Source organism: Aotus nancymaae, unplaced genomic scaffold (assembly GCF_030222135.1).
Source record: "Aotus nancymaae isolate 86718 unplaced genomic scaffold, 86718_ANA_hifiasm-v0.15.2.pri h1tg000020l, whole genome shotgun sequence".
Classification (NCBI taxonomy): Eukaryota; Metazoa; Chordata; class Mammalia; order Primates; family Aotidae; genus Aotus; species Aotus nancymaae.
The window spans coordinates 69,191,008-69,214,715 of record NW_026988432.1 but is presented as its reverse complement, the minus strand read 5'-3'; the positions used below and the strand labels follow the sequence as shown (position 1 = coordinate 69,214,715).

Genomic DNA, 23,708 nt, shown 5'->3' with positions numbered 1-23,708 from the left:
TACCTCTTTGGGATCTGTTTGAAGAAAAGCTGGATCTCTGGGATGGCTCAGAGCCGGTGCTGGAGTGCTTCCTCCGGACAGCTGTCGGCTGCTCTGGGAAGGTCACATGCACTGACTCCACGGATGCCGCCAGGTTGATGGACTTGAGAGAATCGGAGGAGTCCCTCCTGCCATGACTGAGGGAAAGCTCATCATCTGATTCCTCCTTGTCCATGCCACTTTCAGTAATGTCATCTTCATCCCATAAGCCATGGCACTGAGAAGCAGGAACAGGGACAATTGAGGCTACTATTTCAGGTGGAAACCTTGGTATTCTGTCCTACAAAATCTCATCCAACAAACTGTCCTTCAAGATTAGAAAAACAAGATGATATGGTTTGGCTGTGGCCCACCCAAATCTCAACTTGAATTCCCATGTGTCATGGGAGGTAATTGAATCATGGGGGCAGGTCTTTCCCATGCTAGTCTAGTGATAGTGAATGAGTCTCACAGATCTGATGGTTATGAAAAAGGGAGTTTCCCTGAACAAGCCCTCCTCTCTTTGCCTGCTGCCGTCCACATAAGATGTGACTTGCTTCTCCTTGCCTTCTGCCATGATTGTGAGGCTTCCCCAGCCATGTGGACCTGTAAGTCCATTAAACCTCTTTTTTTAAATTGCCCAGTCTCAGGTATGTCTTTATCAGCAGCATGAAAACAGACTAACACACAAGAAAAGAAAGCTTGTCTAGTGCTTTATGAGGATCCCAGTAGGTGACAGATGGGTGAGTGTAGACAATAAGATTTTAGCTGATAATTAAAATGGAGGCAGATAACTTTTGGCAGAAGGACTCAGGATGAAATTATAATGACTTGACTTACTGGACGGAAAGTCACCCTTATGACCTTGCTGCTGTTGGACAAAGCTCTCCCTTGAACTCTTTATCTGGCCATGCATTTGCTCCCCAAGACATTGCCTGGTCCTCCCTCTGACTCATATGTGGAGGACAAGAGCTCCAGGCCAATGTGTCAGAAATCAGTTGGTCAAAACCAACTCCGAGAATGATCAGTCCACCGATCACTCAATGGACAGATGTTTCTTATTTATTTGTAAATGTGTTATTCTTAAACATATTCAATGAATGTATTCTTATAAACGTAAGAAATATTTTAGCTTTTCATAATGGGATTTTTCAGTTTATATGGATTTCTTTCCAATTATTTTAAGAGTTGTTTCCTCTTTTGCCAACATTCATATATTTAAATTCTTTTGCAACTTTCTCAGAAGCATATTTTCTTGTTTGCTAATTCTTCTAATTATTTATCAAATATACAGCAATTTGATATTAAATAGGATGGTTTCAAGCACTTTTGAAACTTCTGCACTTTTAATTGTTTGGTTTTCATGGAAACATTATATGAAAGATATATTTTTTCAAAACTATGGAGTAGGTTGTCTTCTTAAGAAAAGATCTATCATTCCAAAAAGGATTTTTATATCCTTAATTAAAATTTTAACATAATGCCATTACCTCAAATCTCACATACATTCATATATTTGAATTTTTCTAAAAAAGAGTAAGAACATCAATATGAAACAAAAAGATTTTATTATATGTTTAGAATATAAAATTGTAGCAGTTAAGCCATTTAAACATTGATGAAAAGATAGTAAAATGCCCTAAAGAGTTATGATAGTTTTAAATGATGCAAAAGAAGGCAAAGGTTTCAAGAGAATTCTGAATTGGTCAAAATTATACCATCAAATGTTAAATACCAAAATTTACAAAAAATGAATTTCTAAGACTAAAAATCAAGGTCAATACACTTACTAATATATTCATAACAAAAATCAGTATACTAAATAAATTCAAGTAATTAACATATCCATTAGAAGAACTGTAAAATTTAGGCAAATAATTCCATTTTGGCTAACTGATTTCCTTAGATAACATAGCTTTCAAAAACCCACCACAACCCAGTGACCCAGCTAAGGCTCCCTCCAAATGGAGGGCTTGGGTGCTTCGCAAAGTGATGGAAGCTAGAGTGAGGAGGCTGACCAGAGTATACTCAGATGAAACCGAGTTTGATATAGCTCCCTGAGCTAGGGCAGAAGTTAAACACACTGTTACTTATCTATGTGTGCCTGTATGTATATGTATGTGTATGTATTAACTCACGCCAAGCCTTGTTCTAAAAAGACTTCTAGGGACTAAGAAAGATATTCCTTGATAAAAGGAATTTAAATATTTTATTTAAGAAGACAAGGTTAAAATGAGAGATAGAAAGTAAGATTGTGACAAGTACATTCATACATAAAATGTATGCTATGCAATAATTTCTATTTATTAGAATTAACTGGCATATTTGCAGGCTTAGTTCATAATTCACAGCATATGAGAAGGAAAGACCCACGAAGTCGCTCGGTAGGACAGGAGTCCCTGGGGCTGAGGCAGGGCCATGTTGTGTAAAGGTCTTCCTCCAACAGGGTCATGAGTGATCTCTTCTGCAACAAGCAGGAGGAAGCACAGCTCTGGGCTTCACTGGGCAACTGAATATGTGGTCTGTCCCCAACAGCTAATGGTTTGATGACAAGAAACCACCCAATGAAAGCAAGTCTACTAGAAGAAGGGAGGTGGAAGCTGGCATGGAGATGAGACAATATGATCCATGGACATTGTGGCTCTTTGATGCTCTGGCTTAAACCAGGGGCTGAATTTAGTGTATCTGGCATTAAGATATTACACATCATTCAAGCAATGTTCACACATTTAACCTAGGTTGGACACATGGGTAAATATTATCCCAGATTCATTTTAAGTTCCACTATTGAGCACCATAAGTGTTGGAAAAAATGTCCACTGAATGAATGTAACCTTTTCCTTTTCTTTTTTTTTTTCTTTTTTTAAAAGAACATATGAGTAGATGCCACCCACTGGCCCCTCAGCCCCATCACCAATCTTGTGTCCAGATTATCTACGAATATTACGGGGGCTGCGATGACCAACTTCGAACTTGAACTGATTAACTGTTAACATGCTGTACCTTCAAAATTGATCGATGAAAGAACAGAGCCAGGAGCTGGATGAGGTCATAAAGAACATAACCTTCCTTCTTTTCCACTCCTATGATGTTCGGGGGGTGGTACGGTTTATCTTTGTTCAGCTCCGCAGTCTTATTCCAGGGAAAGAACCCAAATTGGAAGAAATACTTGACTACAATTGCCACCTACATAAAGATGACAGAAGTTTTAAAAAATTACTCCTTCTTTTAGGAATAGAGATACCTGTCTATGGAAAAGAACAATATAAAAATTAAGGAAGAGAGCCACATTTCACAGTTTTGATGGTGTGGAATAGTAACATCATCATTCTTGCAGACTATTGACTTCAAAACAGAAGCAGTGTCTGACTGTCATGGTGTCTTCCATTGTGGATCAAGCAAGGCCAGTCAGGCTCCTCAGGTCACCACTTTGATTGGTCATTCCTCTGTTTTTGAGGTGTTGGCATTCATACTGATTTAATTAGGTATTTATATAATTATTCAGCTATTAAATATGGTATTTAGGGCAAACCCGAACGGAACATATTAACATCTTTCTAGTTTCTGTATTTTGTTAATTCTTAATCTATAGGAGCATATCACGTGGTTACGATGTATGCAGTTTTCACTTTCCTCCATCGTATCTGTGTGCCACGTTAGTCTGGGAGCCACTGAAAAACAGAAGCTGCTACTTGCTTTCTGCTCATCTTTGTATACTTGTGCCTAGCAGGGTTCTTGGTTTCTGGCATGTGATTTGTATTATAGACTAAATCAACATCAAGAATTTCCCACTTATTTCAGTCCTCAGCGCAATGTGACAAGAAAAGAGAGAGCCTCAATTTAACTTATATAAAAATATTTTACTTATGTTTTTAGAGATGAGGTCCAATCTGTTGTCCATGGTGGAGTGCAGTGGCACAATCATAGCTCACTGCAACCTCAAACTCCAGGGTGCAAGTGATCCTCCCACCTCTGCCTCCCGAGTAGCTTGGACTACAGATGTAGAAATGGGGTCTCGCTATGTTGCCCAGGCTTGTCTTGAACTCTTGGCCTCAAGTAATCCTCCTACCTTGGCCTCCTAAAGTGCTGGGATTACAGCCAGAAATATTTTATTTTTAAGGTGAAAGCTATACAAGAAGCTCTTGTTCCCTTTTCCACATTCTTGGTACTTCCTCTTATTTCAGCCCTAGGTAGGAAAGGGAATCTGATCAATGTACTCACATTGTTATAGACTGGTATGCATTCCCTAAACGGGGAGTCATTCACATCCTGAAATGATGTAATGAAAGTAAAGTTTAGGAATTATTAACTTGGATCGGCCAATTCAGCAAGAGATATGTATTTGACTTCACACCCTGTATTTTCCTTATGGAAACAAGATGCATGCTATCAATACTTTAAACCAAATTCTTTTGAGATGGTTTAGTGCATAGCTTTGTTTTAATTTTGCTACTGAATTACTTATAACCTACAAAACTTCTAGGCTTTGAGTGTGCATCTAGGATGAGCACTGTCATATAAGAAGTAATTACAGCACTGTTGAAAGTGAAAACTTTTCCTTACATGTCAGGGGAAAAATTCAGTCTCTTCATAAACCTGAGAACACAAAGCACCACAGTCTTCCAGGCACCAAGAATGTCAAGCTTTTCTTTTAGTTCCTTTATGGTTTTCATGGGCATTTGTGATCTGTCTATGCTGAATGGGGCAGGACAGAAAAGCAGGACCAGAAGAGTGAGCAGAAGGCTCCTCATACCTCACATTGGAGGTAAACAGGCTGGCATCCACCCTTCAGATGCCAAGTGGGTGCTTGTACAATTTTGTGTTGCAATGTATGGAAATTTACTTTTACATTTAAACATGAAAAGTATGTGTGATGTGTTCAAACTATGTTCTAAGTACTGGATGGTATCACTTAACACAGTCCATTCACTGAACCCCCTGTGGCGCCCACTGTGCTCAGCTCTGCAGAAGCCTGTTATCATCTCAGTGGTTAATATTTTAGGAAAGGCAACTAGACTTCAAAAGCCTCCCCACCCCTCACCAACTGGGCAACTTTGGGCCATTTATTTAATCTTATTGATGCTGTGTCCTTATCTGTTAAAACGGGAATGATGGCAGCATCCACTGTGTATGAGGTGTGAAGTGTGAAAAGATTTTTAGAATTGCGAGTGCTAGGTAACTGTTGGTGCTGTATGATTTGTGTACCTAAGAATGTCTATGGAACTGCGTGTTCCATGTGAAGCTGTCCAGGGTGAGGGAAGGCCCATCTCGAGAGAGGGCACAGGGGCACAGGGTATGCTTCCCCTTGCATAGCTGCCCAAAGCCATTCACAGGGGTCTGTGCCCAGGCCTACCTCAGTATAGACGATGGCCATCATCCAGAACCGGCGGCTGGGTCTGGGGACGGACAGCATGGCCCAGAGGAAGATGAGGATGGGAAGGAGGAGAGTGATCATGGAGGCCGAGACCATGTGGTTGAGGATGATCACGAAGTAGCACACCATTTCCGAGCGGGCAACCAGGGTGTTGTACATGGCATAGAAGAGCAGCAGAAATCGAGGCTGCCCCACGTAGAATTTCTCTGACTCTTCAAGCTCATCGTCATGAAACATCCTGTTGAAGTAAACCATGTGATAATATGCCTTTTTGTTTTTTAGATGAAGTCTTGCTCTTGTTGCCCAGGCTGGAGTGCAATGGCGTGACCTTGGCTCACTCTAACCTCTGCCCCCAGGTTCAAGTGATGCTCTTGCTTCAGCTTCCCGAGTAGCTGGGATTACAGATACCCAACACCATGCCCAGCTAATTTTTTTGTATTTTTACGTAGTGAGGGAGTTTGTATTTTAGTAGTGAGGGAGTTTCACCATGTTGGTCAGGGTGGTCTTGAACTCCTGACCTCAGGTGATCCACCCACCTCAGCCTCCCAAAGTGCTGGGGTTACAGGCGTGAGCCACCGTGCCTGGCCATATCTGTCTTTAATTTCTTCAAATTACTGATTTTCATTTAGTACCATCCTTCCTGCTATGTCCCCCACTTCCTATGTCCCCACTTTTCCTTCAGAGACAACCTAATATCAGACTTTATTATAGAAAAACATCAACACAAGGCTCTACTGACAGGTTTTGCTGGTTCTAGAACCAGTCATGGGAGGACTGAAGTTTGCTTTGTACTTGTAGTGCGGGAAGTCCTGGAATCGTCTATTTGCTCTAAGTGTCTAGGTGAACTTTTTCCTATATATGAATTTTTCTGTATACAGAATTAAAACATATGTTTAAGTGGTGATTTCAGAATACATGTCTGATCTGCTCACCGGACCCTTACTTGTTCAGCAGCAGCTCGCTGGCCGTCAGCTCGTGGGTCAGGGGAGGTAAGATGCTGGACCCCAGCTTATCGGTACGGCTGTCATCAGGGCTGACTGCCATGTGGTTCTTGCCTGTAGAGTCGTCCTGTGAGCCGAATGACAGGTGCTCGAAGCTCACGGCCTTGCTGTAGGAAGGAGGGGCCTCCACGTCCCCGTCCAGGGTAGAGAACTGTGTCAGCTCTTCATCTGGGGTGAGGCTGACCTCCTCGGCACCCACGGCTCCCACATCGTACCCGGCAGCCTCGTACTCCTTGGTCTTCCCGGACTCAGGCACCGTGCTCCCTGCCTCCTCCTCCTGCTCAGCCTCCACCTCCTCGATGGTCTCAGTAGTCCCCTGTCGTGAGTACAGCATGGTGCACTGCGTGGGCTCGCTGTCAGGAGAAAGGGTGGGCACAGAGCCCATGTCTTAGCATCCACACTCCTGGGGCTCTTTCCTATGCCTGAGACCTCATCAGAACTCCTGAGGAAATGCCCCATTGTTTTTCTTGCATTCCATCTGCTTTGTTCTTTTAGAATAATCACTTGTGTTCTGCAGACATTACAAACAGCAGCCTCCCCAGTGCAAATGTTGACAGTGCACACACACAGTTTAGAACGAGAGCCAGTCACTTGGCTCTCAAAGAGCAAAACCTGCCCCCGTAACAAGTGTGGAGTATCCAGATTCACAGCCTCGGGTTCCAAAGTCTGTTTCCCTATCAACACAGCAGAGCTTACCCACTGCTCTGTCTGCTTCAAGGAGCATCTCTGGAGGGGAGATGCTCTGAAGGTTTTGACCGAGGCTAAGTTTTATCAAATAGCTATTCTACGCTCCATCCTACACAACAGACCCGCCCAGACCATAAGTGGGGAACAGGAATAATTAAATACTGGCTACACTGAACAGCTGTGTGCTTGATAAAAAATGCCACCCTTCTTTCACATTTGTTCCTCCTCCCTGCTTTTCCATCCTTTGCCTTTTTTGCATTTCTGTGCATTATGTCTGCGGAATCTCCACCCTGGCCCCAGCTCCTTGTACTGCGCCCAGGGCTTCCCTTCCCCACGGGACTCCAGCCACTCTCCCCGTGTGAGCTCTCCTAGGCCCTTGTCCCTTCCCGCTGCCCACTCCACCCGAGGGTGCGCTTCTGTTCTCTCCTCCCGACAACTTTACTTATTTTCTTCTACCAGTTCCTCTGCGAGTGCTCCTTTTCCAGAAGTTTCTCTACTCTCATCCTCACTCCCTGTTTGGCATTCTGTTCTTTTCTCTCATATCCTTCATCTCCTTCTTTTGTTCCTTTATTCTTTTAACTTTCCCTGTCAGGTCCATGCAGACAAGGTTGGCCATGACAAGAGGGCAGCCGGTGACATTCATGGCTTGCTCTACCTTGGACACATGGAAGAGAGAGGGGCAAAGCCCACCTGAAGACTGGGAATCTGGAGGATGTGGGAGGATGATATGTTAGACTCTGAAATATGTACTGTGATCTGAATGGCATGTGTGACCACCTGCGTTCCATAAACACTGAGATTCTCAAATGCATAGACTGTACCCATGTTTCTTGCCACAGATGCCAGTGTAGACATGTAGATGAGTGAAAGAATGAATGAACCTTGGCAGAGCTGTTCCCGGCATCCTGTAACTGAAGAACCAGATTGGCATGAGCTTTTGATGCCCGCTCAGGTGTTCAGAATCCCCAGGGCTGTGTCCTCAAGTACGCACATCATGGAGGGGCTGTTGAAATGCCAGGCCAAACCAGATTTTTGCTAAGACTTGCCTCAATTAGATATTCCTCCTAGGAAGGCCATGCAATTAACTGATTGCCCAGGGAACTTCCAGACTACTGGAGCCAATCCTACAACAGATCTCATGGCCAGTAAGACTAATCAATCCTAAGCACGCTCCCTCTGGTATGGATGTCCTGTGGCACCAAGGAGCTGAGGGTACCTTTAGAGGTCAAGAAAATGGACTGGTATGGCAGGCATGTGCCTGCCAGAGGACTTGCCAAATGGCAGGGCATTCCCGTCAATGCCAGGTGCCAGTGTACTGCAGGGCTGCATTGAGATATACAGCTGCCAGTGAAAAGAAGATGCTCTCTGACTTGCCACTGTGAGCAGACAATACGAAACTCAGTTTCGATTCGGCTGTTTTCATGTCAGGAGAAGCACAGTGTAGCTGCTGACTTCTATGACCATCCTAAGGCAATTCAAAAAGAGTTTTTGGGTTGTACGCAAATAATTTGATTCCTAAATGAATACTGTTTGGGGTGGGATTTGAGAGAACTTAAGTCACAGTAATTTTTTTTCCCAAAATACAAGTTATTGGCTACAAAGGTGATGCATTGTGCTGCATAATATTCTTGTTAAAAACCAGTGGTAAACTATATTCTGACTTTCATGTCAGTTAGGCATATAACATGTAGACTTATTCAATATTCACTAAAAATGACTACCTATGACACATTTTTAGGTTTCTTCCTACTGCATGCATCTTTTGATTAAATCATGAGAAAAAGTTTTCTACCTTTGCTAACAGATTTCCTCCTTTGAGTGGTGTCCACAGAAGCTCTAAATTATAAAGGAAACATGCTTATGTCTCCGAAAATGGAAAGTGTGAAATACTGAAAAAATGGAGGAGAATGTTTATGATAAGGAGTTAGAAAACATTCCTAATGGTCAAAAACTAAAGAGCTGTTAGTTTAATATAATGCTGTCTTGAGAACAATTACATCTCAGAGAGGGCAGTGGTTATGCTTTTGTTAGTCATGCAGTTTCTTAAAATAAAAATGAAATAAAAACATATGTCACCAGAACTTATATTTGCAGTGATATAAATGGGGGAAGAGGTGATTAAAATGACAGAACAAAGCATGCACAAGTTAAGCACCTTGATGCTAAACTGCCACTGTCAGCTGAAGAGGAGGACATATCCATGCTGAGCATTTTACGGAGCCTAGGCCGAGCGCGCTCGCTTGTTTTAGGAATTTCTTGTCCATCTAAATCATCAAGGGTGGACTGCCTTGAGAACAGCATGGTTGCTTCAGTGTAGCAGCTAGCAGCGCAAACAGTTACAGAAACACAGTGTTAAAACACCAAGTGTTACATCAGGTTACACATGGATGAACTGACCAACACACTGCCATGCAGCAAACCACACATGACACCAACACCACCGACAAGGAAGGCCACCGCAGCGGGGCTCAGGGACAGGGAAGGACCTGTGTGCAGGACCTTAAAACACAAGAGTACTGGATTGTGAAAACATATCGGCTAGTGACATATTACAAAATGGTGCTCTCTGGGTGGGAGTAAGAAATAGAAAAATGACAAGTCCCAATATTTTTCTCACAAAGTAGAATTTATATAGTTAAACTTCATAACAGAGGGTTTTTTTAAATGAAAGAAAATATGCTTTATTTGGAGCTTGCAGTCCTGAGTTGAGAGCATTTATTAACCAATTCGCTTAAGCAGAGATAACTGCTCATGTAGAATTTATATAAAAAATTTCAATCTTTTTTTTTCTTTTTAACACAGTCTTCAAAATGAGAGAGGGGAAACTCAGGAATGACAACAAACTGAATTTTGCACCCCAGTTTTGGAGTGATATTCAGTTAAGCCAAATGAGATGCTTTGCATGTAGTAGGGATGCTGGTTTAATATGCCATGGATATAAACCAACATCAGAAATAAAATAAAAGGTTGTAAAGGAAAGAACAAAGGAGCTTGAGCAATGGCAGGGTCATTTTGTCTGTTAACTTTTCATTGTGCCTAATTTTTCTTCTGCATCATGTTTTAGGGCTTGGTGGATGCCATGGTGGAGAGAACCCACTGCCTAAAATCCTCATCTCCTGGTACCCAACGGAGCAGTGAGTGGGGAGGGAGGATGGCAGATTCAAGCCTAGGATGCTACTGAGGAGGATGCCCCATGAGAGGAAGCACACAGAGGTGTGACCCAGGCATAGTTCCGCTTTCCGCACATGATTCAACCCCAAAGAGGGACAGACAGCCCGAAGATCCTCTACAGAAGGCAACTGGAATACTTTATCTTCCAACTTTAGTGCTCATGGACTGGCTGACCCAGGGAACAGAAACAGACCCTTAGGGATACAGAATGCCTGATTTCCAGGCTGAACCTGCTAAGCTGAACACTGTCATCAAGTGAACTCACTAGGAGAATACTAGGTGTCTGGCCTGCACAGCCATACACTGTCAGCCAAGGATCCTGGGACAGAGGCGGAAGGCGTTCTGGATGCAATGACCACTGCAAGCCTGGGAGGAGGGAATTTGAGTTATTCTCTCATGGAACCTGTTAAAAAGTTTTTTATCCCATATGCTGGAGCACAAGACATAACTGCTCCAGTGGGGCCGGCTGTGCTGCTGTCCATGTCACAGCTATGTGGCCAAGACAGGGGCAGGCAGTGAGGGCCATGAGCCTCGAGTGACCAAAATACTCTCTAGAAGGAGATGGAGGCTGTTTTTTTCCCCCTAACTCCTTTAGATGTCACCATGTCACCATGTTCTGGACAAAATGAGGAGATAATAACAAGACAAATGAGAAAAGCATTGGATGAACAAAGTGAGGGCTGGGATGCTGACATTCTGACATTAATCGGCTGTTGGGTTTTAGATGAATCAGTGCCCCTTTCTGGGGCCCCAATTTTATGTTTCTGTGATGAAGAGACTTCACACTTCTGTATTTCATTTAATATTTGCAGAGATGCAACCTCACAGCCTGTGCAGTCTCCTGAAACTTTGCTTAGGTTTTCTTCATGGGAACTGAAGATTCTAATTCAAAATCCCTGTTTATCTTGTTAACTCTTGGGTGGAGTTCTCAGAAATTACACCATCCCACACAATTGGGTTTCCTGTAGGGCAACTAATAAGTCACCCAATCCAGGACAGTTTAAAAGTGAATAGGAAGGGGAGGAAATGTATTAAATAGGCCCAGATAGCAGGCCCGAGGGGATGGCTGCCATTACTCCCCTGACAGCCCCCCACTGGGAGCCACTTCAACACCACCACAGGAAGAGGGGGCAACCCTCAGGGGACAGATTTAAGATAATAACCACCTCCTTCATATCTGGAAATGCCCCTGAGAATTTAACTGTTTCCTGTAGCAATTTAAGCTAATATATTTTCTAAGAAGGTAATGTTATCTGGTTATATAAAGCAGCCATTTAATAATGTTTGCCATTTAACATAAGGATTTGAAAGAAACTGTGACTATTCTTCTAAGTCAAAGGGACTACAAATCCACTTGCTAGGTTCCCATCCAGACCCCATCTACTGTCTGCTGAAAGGCAAAATTCATGCCACTGGCCTCAGAGCAGGGGCCATGAAGGGCACTGGCCACACCAGGTGAGTGCAGCCTCACTGGGGAGTGGCAACCACGTGGCCACCAGACCCTTCTCAATGACTTCCACTGCAGGACCTCTTCTAGGGAGGGTTACTAAGTTTCCAACAATCAGCATGGCGTCCTGGAGACTCCAGTGTAGACAAATGATTATTTGGAGATTTGAAAGTTTCTAAAGCAGAGAACCTAGGAATATGGCTCACTGCAAAAAAGGGCAAGTATGGTAACTCCTTTACTGGCAACAAGATGGGCCCTATTCTGTCTCCCCTTTCTTTCGGCTGAAAAATAACATAAAAATACATTGAAACCTAATTCTAAAGGTGCCGGTTTCCTACCAGTCATTGTACTTATTGAGTGACCATTTTAAAATTGGGAGGATATTTTGACAGTCTTTGTTAAAAAGCAGTTGATGAATTTACCTCCTAACTCACAATTTTTCATCATGAATATGGTTTCCTATCTGCAATCTGAGGTCAGATTTAAAGGCAGTTATTTGACTTTATTTTAACCAGTTTTTTTCCTCCTTAATTGTGATTTATATTTAATTTCTTAATGGGGCATATTGTCCATTATTATGCAAGTTAAAAGACATAAAGATGGGATTCACCTATGTTTATTTTATGAAAAATTTATTTTCAATTCACCTTCAAATATTCTCTGAGGCCATTGATTCAGAGTTTGGTTCTAGAGCAGCTTTTTTCAAGCCAGTCTTATGTGTGATATTCAGCAGGCCTGCAAAACCCTTGAGATTGTATGAAAAATATTTTTTATCTATGTATGATTTTTCCCTGTGGGAGACTATATGGCTTCATGAAATTTCAAAAGAAGTTCATTAAAAAATGTCACCAATTACTGTTAGTGTCATCACAAATTAATGAAGAAAGGCTATTCTATTCATTACCCATTTCACTTGCCACACTTGGAGATTCAAAAAAAATCTCTGTATTATAAAATGAAGTAAGAAGGGAGGTTTAAAAAAAGGCATTTGAAAATTTCTACAAATCACATGATGGGGCAGCATATTTTCTTGAAGAAAGATGCAAAGGTGCAATAGTCAAACTCGATGCTCCACATGTATATGATCGTAGTTTTCACTGCACAGGAAGAAATGATTCCAGTTGAATATGGTCATGACTTTTGTTTAAGTTCACTAGAGCTGTCTGAGTCTTTTATTTTAGAATTTAGAATTAATAAAGACACAGTTTAAATTAGATCCAGTCCACATTGGATATATACAGAGCAGCACAGTCCAAAGCTGAGAGTAGTGGGATGCATGTGAATGTTATGTAAAAATGAATGAATGAATAAAAGAAACATCATTTGGGACATGTATGTGCAGAGAGTCTCAGCATTCCTTTCATCCTATCATTCTCTAACTTTTTGAAAAATGGTTGTTTGATCACTAATAATTCCTAAAGTGGGTAGATTTAGAAACTTTTAGATTCTCCAATTTCCCTTCATTCACCCTGTAACTAGGAAGCAGCCCCAGTCAGCATCTTGAGTGCCCACTACATTCGGACAAATCTTGGCTCTCCCACACCCTGCTGCACAAACCTGTCAGCTTTCAGAGACTTGCTCATGCAGGGTCCCTGTAGAATGAAGGGACTATGTAAGAGCTTAGGTAAGATGGGCTGGACACAGATTTTAAGTTTTAGCATTAAAATGAATTAAATGCATTGAATTAAATTAAAGAGAGAATGATTCAGTTTAAATACATTGATCTATTGGTAGGGAGAGAATTGTTGCAATAAGAATGAATTTAATACATCTGAAAGCTTCTAAATAGAATGGTTGTAATAGTTTTCAAAAAATAAAAATTAAATTCAAAATAAAGAATGACCTTTTGTCTGAATGGAATCTGTCAAAGAGAAAGACAGAAGCTCCCCTTTCAAAACATTGATTGTGGGAAGTTCTTAGGAAGACACAATGAGGCTCTGGTAACACTCACCAATGGAAGGATACGATATTAAATTTTCTCTTTGTAACTTTTGATTTTACTAATGGTTTCAGAAATTAATAATTGAAAAACATGCATATTCTTGGGTAGAAAGACACTGAAAAACAAAGTTTTATTATCATGACACATTTTTCTAATGATAAATTATTTTATTCTATAAATTAAAACTTTAAACAGAATCTCAATTAGGAAACAAATATTTGACTTTGAAATCATAAAGAGTTTCTGTACTAAATGTTTCTTCTTTCCACAAAAATGTACAGTAATAGATGAAATATCTGTGTCTTTGGAACTCGTAAATAAGCAAAGATTATTAACAAATTAAAAGAAAAATATAGTCTCTTATTATCCCTCAAAAGACTTTAAAATAATCAATACCTACTTTAGAAGGGCAGGCAGGGTTATATTTATGCACTGTGTAATCTCTACAAATGTTACTTCAAATTTAATGTAGGCATGAATATATATATTTTAAATTGGGCTTAGCATATATCTTATTTTAAAATTTGAATTTTTATTAAATATATGTATAAATTTTACTGTGTATATATATCACAAAGATCTTTTCATACAAATAAATATGGATCTGCATCAATGATATTTATTGGGTAGCAAAATAATAGGCATAATTAGAGAGGCTCAAATACAGGAATGCAGCAACAGTTGAATAGCACTTTAGGGTAAAGCTTTTTTTTACCCACGTCTCCTCACTTGGTTTATAATTCTAACATCCAGTTGTCTATTTTGGGTTTGGTGTCAGTAATATGGTCCCAGCTCCATCTCCTATTTCATCTGGAAATACACCCAGCATTTGTGAAGGACAATCACTTCCACGAGTCATTAGTGCCTTGCTCTAAAGTGTGACTCTAACACCATCCAGGAGTTTCTGACCAGCAGTCAGAGACACGAATCTCTACTGAACTCCCTAGGGCAAGCCTTTTAGGAGGTAATAGCCTTATCTCAGCTCTTCTGAGGCTCAAACCATTTAGAGGACTATTCTTATCTTTAGATGCCTGTCCAAGAATCAAGCCCAGGGCTTGGCACAGAATAGCTGATTTTCAACATGTGTAATGAAAAAAAGATGAAGCATGAATGTTCTCAGTGATACAATTCTTTACCTGTGAAGGTGGCTGTATGGTGTAATTCATTTGGTCTAGCTCTTCACTCTGAGCAAGTTGATTTTTCCTCATAAGACAGGGTCTTCTGCTTAACTTAGAATCTAACTCTGTACAATTGTCAGCATCTATCCACAACACTGTAATGCAAAGAATTCTGAGGCTTTTCTGGGACAGGCAGTAAGCTGGCCTCTGCAGTGCAGGAAGAGGCCATGAGAGACAGCATACTAGGGTGGTTGAGAACTTGGGTTCTGAGCTAAACCACGTGATTTTGGATTGTGAGTCCACTTTTATATACAACCTAGCTGTGTGACTTTGGGTATGTTTCTTAATCTCTCTGTAACTGAATTCTTTCTTTGCAAAGCAGGGGTAACAAGAGCATGCATCTTGTAGGGTCTTAGAGGATAAAATGAGGTAACTCAGTATGGTGCTTAGTGCTGGCCCCTGGTGAATCCGTTAGTACTGTGTCATCTGACAATCCTGTTGTGAAATAATGCATACAATAGCAAACTCAGAGAAGATGGAAGCTAACAGAATACTTTTTGGGAATTTTTATTATAAACCTTAAGGTAATACTTCTGAAGGGAAAGATCAAGGATAGAAACAGAAGTAGAAGACGCTAGGGTAGAAGACACTTTGTGAATCAGCTACTTTGAAAAGCACTAAAGATGTAGCCCTTGACACAAGTAATCACTTGGGATTGGGAGGGATCATTCTTCCTTACCTCCAGCTTGAAAATCTCTCTACTGTGCCTTTGGGTCATATGGGTATAGCTAACAGTGTCTTACTGTTATCTGCTTTTATCTGGTTCCTTCTAGATGAGGACAATATTCCTTTTAGTTTGCTGTACAGATGGAGACCGCTGGAAGAGGATGGGGGTCCATGCATGGTTTTGATTAACTTTCACCTCACACATTCGTTTCTTATATTTAATGACATCCACCTCATTTACCTTTGTCAAAAGCAAACCCATTGTTAGAACGTGAAATACCTGGAGATACTGTCATGTGAATCTAAACTATCCATCCTGTGGGCTGTCTGTGCACCTGAAGCAGCTCCGGGATGCTCATCAATGGTGTCCAGCCCCGACTCTCTGGAAAGGTTCATGATGTGGTTCTGATAGTACATGTGGATGCTCTCCCGAGTTGGAACATTGCCCTGAGGAGATGGAGACATTACCACAGTTCTTAGGGAGGAACCCGCCTGCATAGCTACCCGGCCTTTCTCAACGCAGACAGCTTTACATACCCATTCATGCCTGGATAAGGATTAGGACCATGCTAGGCAAGTGGGGATTGATGTCGACTCATTTAATAAGTGGTTTCCAATATTACTAGTTAGATCTAAGTAAATGTCTTCTTATAGGTAGACAATTTTGCTAAATCATAGTAACTTTTCAAGAAATGAACTATTATTTTTAAATGCAATCTTTAAACCGTGTATTTTGTTATTCTGCATATGTCCTACTTTATAAAAAAGTTTCAGATCAAATTTTCCAGACTTCAATGTGCAGGAGGGAGACAAAAAAAAAAAAAAACAAAACAAAAACAAACCCAAAAACACTTGCTACACTTTCTAGACTAAAACTATAATTCTCTATTAGATATAGGGATATAGAACCAGGACAAAGTCTGTACTCCTGCAAACTGTGGTGAGGGGAGGGATAGGGTGAATAAAAGTTGCCATGATCCTGTGACATGTATGTGTGTGTGTGTGTGTGTATAGGTGCATGTGCATGTACATATGATTATTTTAATTCTAGTGTGGAATAGATTTAAATATACAGATAAGCAAAGGGGTTATGCAAAAAATGCCTGGAAAGAAAGGATTTTGTCTTATCCTACCTGGAGTTTTGGACATTGACTTTTCATCTCTTCTTAATGTGGGAAGAAGCAAAAAGAATTACATCAACAGTGTTACCTTCTTAATTTCTCTGGTCAGCATGCATCGTTCAATTCTTAGAACTGTAGATATATCAATATGCTCCCTTGAAATGGAATTAAGCCAAGTAGTAAAACTGTCCACTGTTGCCAGAAATAGGACCCAGGTAAATTTCAAAATATTAAATATCCTCTTGATGATATTATCTAGGAGGAAGAAAAGCAACAAGATTTTAAAGGAAGAAAATACCATTGACTTTGCTTTTGTGTAGCACAGGGATGTTTTACAAAGCCTGACCTGGCTCTTGCCCTTCACATGTAATACCAAGGATGAGGAGCTTTATGATGGTCCACTTTCACTTACTGAATATTAACTGTATTTTTTCTACTTTCTGATTTTCTTCATGACATTTTCTGTAGCTTACTTACATAATACGTGTATATAGTGACGTCTGATGTTCTGTGTGAGACTGTTTCCCACCTGGGTTGTCACTACCCCGGTGACACCCAAACCTCCTCCAAACAGTGTCACACCTAAGAGTCTTCCATGAGGTACGTTTAGGAAGCAAGGAAAAGAGAGGGTATCTTTTGCTGAGTGAGGAGACACAGAAGAGAACGGCCGCTGCTTGAAGCGAGTCACTGCGGATGCTAAACAGGAGATGCCATGAGCACCTAAGTTTCCCTCCCCAGCCTTCCTCATACTCTTTACAAAATCTCAAGCAAGGTATGTAGTTCTTACACTCGTTCAGATAGAGCCTCTAGCTGCTCTGTGTAGACACAGAAGGGAAGCTTGGCTCTGGAGGATGAAAGACTTGGAGTTATACCCATCTGTGAACTTTAGCAGCTCCTTATATTTTTGACACGTATTTTTCTCATATTTACAATTGTTTTCACAGAAAGGATGAAGATAAACATTATTATTGCATAGTTTTGCTATGCTGGGCCTGATGGTGAGGCTGCAGCCACTGCACTGGAGACATGAATCATGTGCACTCACCAACAGGGAAATGCAGGGTGACCACTCACCAACAGGGAAAATGAGGCTTTGAGTTTAACCACAGGGACAGTAGGGCACAGGGGTTAAGAGCACATGTTGGGATTCACTCAGGGTGGCTGGCAAAATATTAGGGAAATGTTAGGGAAAGTTATAGATTATAGTCTCAGTTTTTTTGGAAGGCTGAAAAGTTTTAATTGAATGGGCTGAAGGCAGTCAGTTCTTATGTTAGAACTTTAAGTCATAGGGTAAGATTAGGATAATAAAGCTTCCCCAGTTAAGTCTGTTTACCTCACATTCCTTTGTCTTTAACTGTTTACTCATGTAAACTTTGTGCTGGATGGTCCTCTCAGGGGAAGGTTGAAGGGGAATTACCTGTTAATGGGGTTTATTCTGGGCCTGCGAACCAAGACCTTTTATCATACATAAAACCACTCTTTTAACCATGTTAATTATCCACAAGCATGTTGACTTAGAACCTCTGTTATTAAATCTATATTGAATAAATGTGAAGGGGAGCAGCGAGTGATTGTCAGTTAGCTGCAATCATCCTCTGAAAGCAGCTGATGACCATCCCTAGCCCACTCAGATTCACGGTATTCTGGTGTGTGTGAGCACATTTTATCCATCCATCATTGAGTCAGGGTCTGCAGGACAGACCTCCCCAAGTGGTGATCAACATCTCTGGTGGTGACCCCGACATGACACTCATCACAGCTGGCACCTGAACAGGGACACTGATGTGACCGACTCCACAGCCGGTGCTCCAGTGTGAGGAGACCCAACAGAAACAACATCTCAGGTAGTGACCCCAACATGATACTCATCACAAGCACACACTCTGGATTGAGACTCCTTGGGTTCAAATCCCAATTCTACCCTTTAGTGGTTTTATAGGCTTGGTTAATACAGCCAAGAGATTAAGTTGTTAATCTCTCTCTGCCTGAGTTCCCTGTTTTGAGAGGGTTAAATAAGTTAATATGCCCCAAACTCCTGAAAAAATGCCTGAGAAACAAGATACGTGATCTGAAGTGTTGGTTGCTGTTATGGTGTGAGGCTTTGGTGCAATAATAGAGTGTCCAGGTCCACATGTACATGTGTCCAATTACTAGAGATGGAAGCCTGGGTTTGAGGACTGGCATGGTGGAGGGCATTAGATGGCCTTCAGTAAGTCTCCCTTCATGCCAGCTGAGGGCAGGCTTGGGAGTATTTGTGTGGAGAGACAAAGAGCCTGACACCTAGCCTGCTGATAGATACCTGCTCAGGTGCTCTAAAGCAGATGAGGAAATGGCATGATTAGAGGGCTAGAGAGAATTGAGTTTGTTTCACTTGGAGGCTTTTATTTTGCCTTTTTTCGTCCTGCATAAAGATACCTTCCCCCAAATCACATACTATGAGGAGCCCAAATGGCACTGTGACTGGACCGGGAGTTAGAAGACAAGGGTTCTATCTCTGACTCTGTTACTTATCTATGGAGTCCAGAACAAGTCACAAACTCACTGCAGCTTGGTTTTCCCCTCCTAATAAAGAGGTTGGCCCTAACTTTCTAGAATATCTCTAATTTCCCCAGTCCTATTTACCTTCTCCTTTCTGTGTTTTTTAAAATTAGCTGCCAGTATTTTTGTGTGTGTGCCCTCATTCTGATGGCTTCTATGGGATATTAAGAATTTTCTCCCTAAAAGCCTCTTTCATACGTCCTTGCATAAAGGAATTTACAAACCAACTCTCATTCAACATTTTATCCAACTGTGTAAAGTCCAGACCTGCTTTTAGGAATCATTTTGTAATCTCAGTGGAGATGAGATTCCAAGGGATACTGATTAGTCATAGTCTAGAAAGCAGTGTTCAGTTCACAATTTTTCAGGCAGTCTTCCATTATATACCATCTGGACTGGTATCATTTTCAAAGTTCCCACAGCTTATATTTGTCTTTATTATGTTACCTGGCCCATCAGATTTCTTTTTGATTGGTTCATCCTCTCGGTCTTCCCATTCCACAGGACCTGCCAAATGTGTTCAATAAACATGAGTTAAATTCCATTTAGAATAAATTAAATGCCAATATTATTCTTCTAGATTAAAAGGAATTTTATAATTAACTCTAGGACATTCTGCCTATTTTAAGAGTTCTTGGGAAAAACGTTGTTAGAATTCATAGCTCTTAGATTATTTTACTCTGTGCCTGCATAAAAATTATGTAAACCAAGGATGAGTAAAATGCATTTGCTGGTGGGTACTGGCCAGTACTGGCGGGCTGACTGTTATCAAATGGTCTGTGGGTTCAGAATGGTGTTTATATTTTTAATAGTTGAAAAAATCTAAAGGAGAATAATATTTGGTGCACGTGAAAATTATGTGACATTCAAATTTAACAGTCATGCCCATTTGTCTATAAATTATCTATAGCGGCTTTTGCCCTATAATGGCAGATTTGAGTTGCAACAGAGACTTCATGAATAGTAAACCTTAAAATATTTACTATCAGTGCTGGGTGCAGTGGCTCACAACTGTAGTCCCAGAACTTTGGGAGGCTGAGGTGAGAGGATCGTTTGAGCCCAGGAGTTTGAGACCAGCATGGACAACACAGTAAGACTTCATCTCTACAGAAAATCAAAATATTAGCTGGGTGTGGTGGTGTGCACCTGTAGTTCCAGCTATTTGGGAGGCTGAGGTGGGAGGATTGCTTGAACCTGGGAGGTGGAGACTATAGTGAACCATGATAGTGCCACTGCACTCCAGTCTGGGCAAAGGAGACCTTGTCTAAAATAAATAAATAAATAAATAAATAAATAAATAAATAAATAAATAAATAAAATACTGTAGGGTTCTTTACAGAAAAAGTTTGTCATATCTTAAATGACATTATAGGATTTCATTTCATTTCATATCCTCTTATTTAAGGCTAAAATGGTCAGATATAACAAATAAAAGAGCAGGATAGCCAGTTAAATTTGAATGTAAGATAAACAAGAAATTTTAAATTTAAGAAAATTTTAAAATATATTTAGGAAGATAAGTGCAGATTCTTTACAAGCACATATCGTGTTGTGGGCAAGTCTGGGATTCTGGTGTACCCATCACCAAACAGCAGACATTGTACCCAACCAGTAATTTTTCAACCCTCAACCCCCCTCCCCAACTCTCTCATATTTCATAATCTCCAGTGTCTATGACTCCCCTCTGTATGCCCATGAGCACCCATTTTTTAACTCTCACTGATAAGTGAGAACATGAGGTATTTGACTTTCTGTTTCTACATTATTTGCCTTAGGATAATAGCCTCCAATTCCATCCATGTTGCTGCAAAATACATGATTTCATTCATTTCTATGGCTGAGTAGTATTCCATGACATACACACATATCACATTTTCTTTATCCAGTCCTTCACTGATGGACATTTAGGTCGATCACATATTTATGCATTGTAAATAGTGCTGCAATAAACATGTGAGTGCAGGTACCATTTTGATATAATGATTTTCTTCCCTCTAAATATATATGTAGTAGTAGGACTGCTGGATTGAAGGGTAGTCCTATGTTAAGTTCTTTAAGAAATCTTCTATTTTTAAAGTATAAGTATGTTCCATGAAATATGTCCAGATTATACTTAAGCTAAGCATTATTTGCTATCTTAAAAACTCAGACTGGGCTTCATATATATATATGAAGCCCAGGAAATATATAATATATATATATATATTCTCTCTATATAGATATGACATATATATTCTCTCTCTCTCTCTATATATATAGCTCACTGCGGGCTTGACCTCCAAGGCCCAAGTGATCCTCCCTCCTCAGCTTCCCAAGTCGCTAGGGCTACAAGTGCACACCACCACATCCGACTACATTAAGAAAAAATCTTTTTAGAGATATTGCCCAAGGCGGTCTCAAACTCCTGGCCTCAAGTGATCCTTCTACCTCAGCCTCCCAAGTTGCTGAGATTACAGGTGTGAGCCACAGCTCCTGGCTCAGTTTCCTGCATTTTATCTGGTAATCCTATCTAAAGTCATTCATGATCTGACTCCAGGAATCTTCTCAAACTTATTTTCTGCTATCCTCTTTACTACTGCTGTTCCACATCTGGTCTTGACCAGCTCAGCTGACCTGCTATTTATTTTTTTATGCAGGGACTTGCTTTCCTCAACTAGAATGTCAGGCTCTGTGCAAATACTTCCTTCTTCATGGAACATTCCCTGAAGACATGCTTGGCTACAAGAAATCCATTCTCCCTCAAGTCCCACATTATTTTATCTCTACTTTTTAAAATGAAACTTTGCAGTTTTGATATCATTAGGAATTTTTTCCCTATACTTGTCTTGACTACCAGTTTCCATGAAAGGCTTTAGAACAAAGAAATCCAGCAGGAATCCTAGACCCGGTACCCACTGAATGGCTGTGTGACCTCAGGCAGGTTGCTTCATTCTCTGGGACCTTATTTGCTCCTCTATAGAGCAGGGATAATAAAATGACCCTGTGCTGTTGCAAGGATTGAATTAGTTACTACAGTATACATAAGACACATATGACAACACCTGGCACTTCGGAAGAATGGGATCCATGTGTTTCATCTATCTGAAAGAAACCTGGAAGACATGATGCCTCGCACCAAAAAGGTGCTGAGTAAATATTCATTAAAAGGGAATCTTTAAATTATTGCTGTCTTTGGTGGGTAGGTCGAGAGTGCTGCATGTGCACAATAAATAATTTTCATGACACAGAGCAATGAGCTATTTTCAAGATGACCGAATAACAAATTTTTATGACTGATTGAAACATTTTGGGAGGACAAATGTCTGAGAACAGCAAACACAATTTTGAAAAAAGAAAAAAGGTAGTGAAAGAAATTTACCTCACTTAAAATTAAAACTAACCCTATAGCTACTGGACTCAACAGCATGTGGCATTGGCCCAGAGGGAGACAATACGAGAGCACATCAAAATACGGAGTCCAAAAGCATACCTGAGAAACGGGAAGCTAACACTGGCAAAAGCAGCACTTAAAACCAGTAGGAACAGGATGAATCATCTTAATAAACGGGAATAACATGACTGTCTATCCATCTAAAAGTGAACAAATTAGATCTCCATAGAATAAAAATTTAAGATGTCAGTAAAATTAATAGAAAATCTAGGAAGCGTCTGCATCACATTTGGGAGGAGAGACTTTATTTATTTATTTATTTTTTTCGAGGCAAAGTCTCACTCTGTCACCCAGGCTGGAGTGCAGTGGCACTGTGTCAGCTCACTGCAACCTCTGCCTCCCAGGTTCAGACAATTCTCCTGCCTCAGCCTCCCAAGTAGCTGGGATTACAGATGTGTGCTGCCACACCCAGCTATTTTTTTTCTATTTTTAGTAGAGACAGGGTTTCACCATATTGGCCAGGCTGGCCTCAAACTACTGACCTTGTGATCCGCCCACCTCGGCCTCCCAAAGTTCTGGGATTACAGGTGTGAGCCACCACACCTGGCTGAGAGAAGTTCTTAAAAGCAAGACAGAAACCTAGAAACTGCAAGGGGAAATTTAGACCCATTTGATACCAGAAAAAAACTAAAAATTGCCTAAATCACATGTACCATAAACTAAATCAAAATATAAGCCTTGGGTTGGACAAAATATTTGAAACACATGAAAAAGGGATAAGAAGTCTGACATATAAATAGCACGAATTGATAAGAAAAGAACAAACAAGCCGACAGAACAATGCGGGTAAATGCTGAAAGTGTTTAAACCTTAGACCTGAAAACAAAAACTCACCAACAAAATGTGAAATAAAAATGCTCAGTTTAACTGGTTAAGAATTCAACTATATTCAAATGAAAATAAAAGCCATTTGTCATCCCTAGGAAAAAAATGATAAAAAGAGCAGTACAACCCTGTGGTGTGAGGCTAAAGGAAATTGGACACCCTTGTCCCTCACATGGAGAAGGGCAAAGTCCTAAAACCCTTCAGAAAAATATATATGAAAATAACAACAGGCACACTCTGTCAGTAATCCCACTTTTGAGAATCTGTTCCATGGAAAATGCGTGTTCTTCCTAACCTTTGCTAAGCATTT

General features: G+C 40.7%; 1 protein-coding gene across 4 annotated transcripts in view; it reads right to left on the bottom strand.

The window, feature by feature from the left end:
* PIEZO2 (piezo type mechanosensitive ion channel component 2) overlaps positions 1-23,708 on the bottom strand; it is a 450,041-nt gene that overhangs the window by 27,868 nt on the left and 398,465 nt on the right. For 3 of the 4 annotated variants that reach the window (XM_064379448.1, XM_064379450.1, XM_064379447.1), the window contains 7 exons: positions 19,591-19,650; positions 16,694-16,860; positions 15,765-15,931; positions 6,336-6,746; positions 5,372-5,630; positions 3,022-3,204; positions 4-256 (listed from right to left, as the gene is read on the bottom strand). In XM_064379448.1, the coding sequence (XP_064235518.1) occupies positions 4-256; positions 3,022-3,204; positions 5,372-5,630; positions 6,336-6,746; positions 15,765-15,931; positions 16,694-16,860; positions 19,591-19,650 (1,500 nt within the window). Of the gene's footprint in view, positions 1-3; positions 257-3,021; positions 3,205-5,371; positions 5,631-6,335; positions 6,747-9,235; positions 9,401-15,764; positions 15,932-16,693; positions 16,861-19,590; positions 19,651-23,708 lie in introns of all 4 variants that reach the window. The other variant, XM_064379449.1, reaches the window with a different exon arrangement.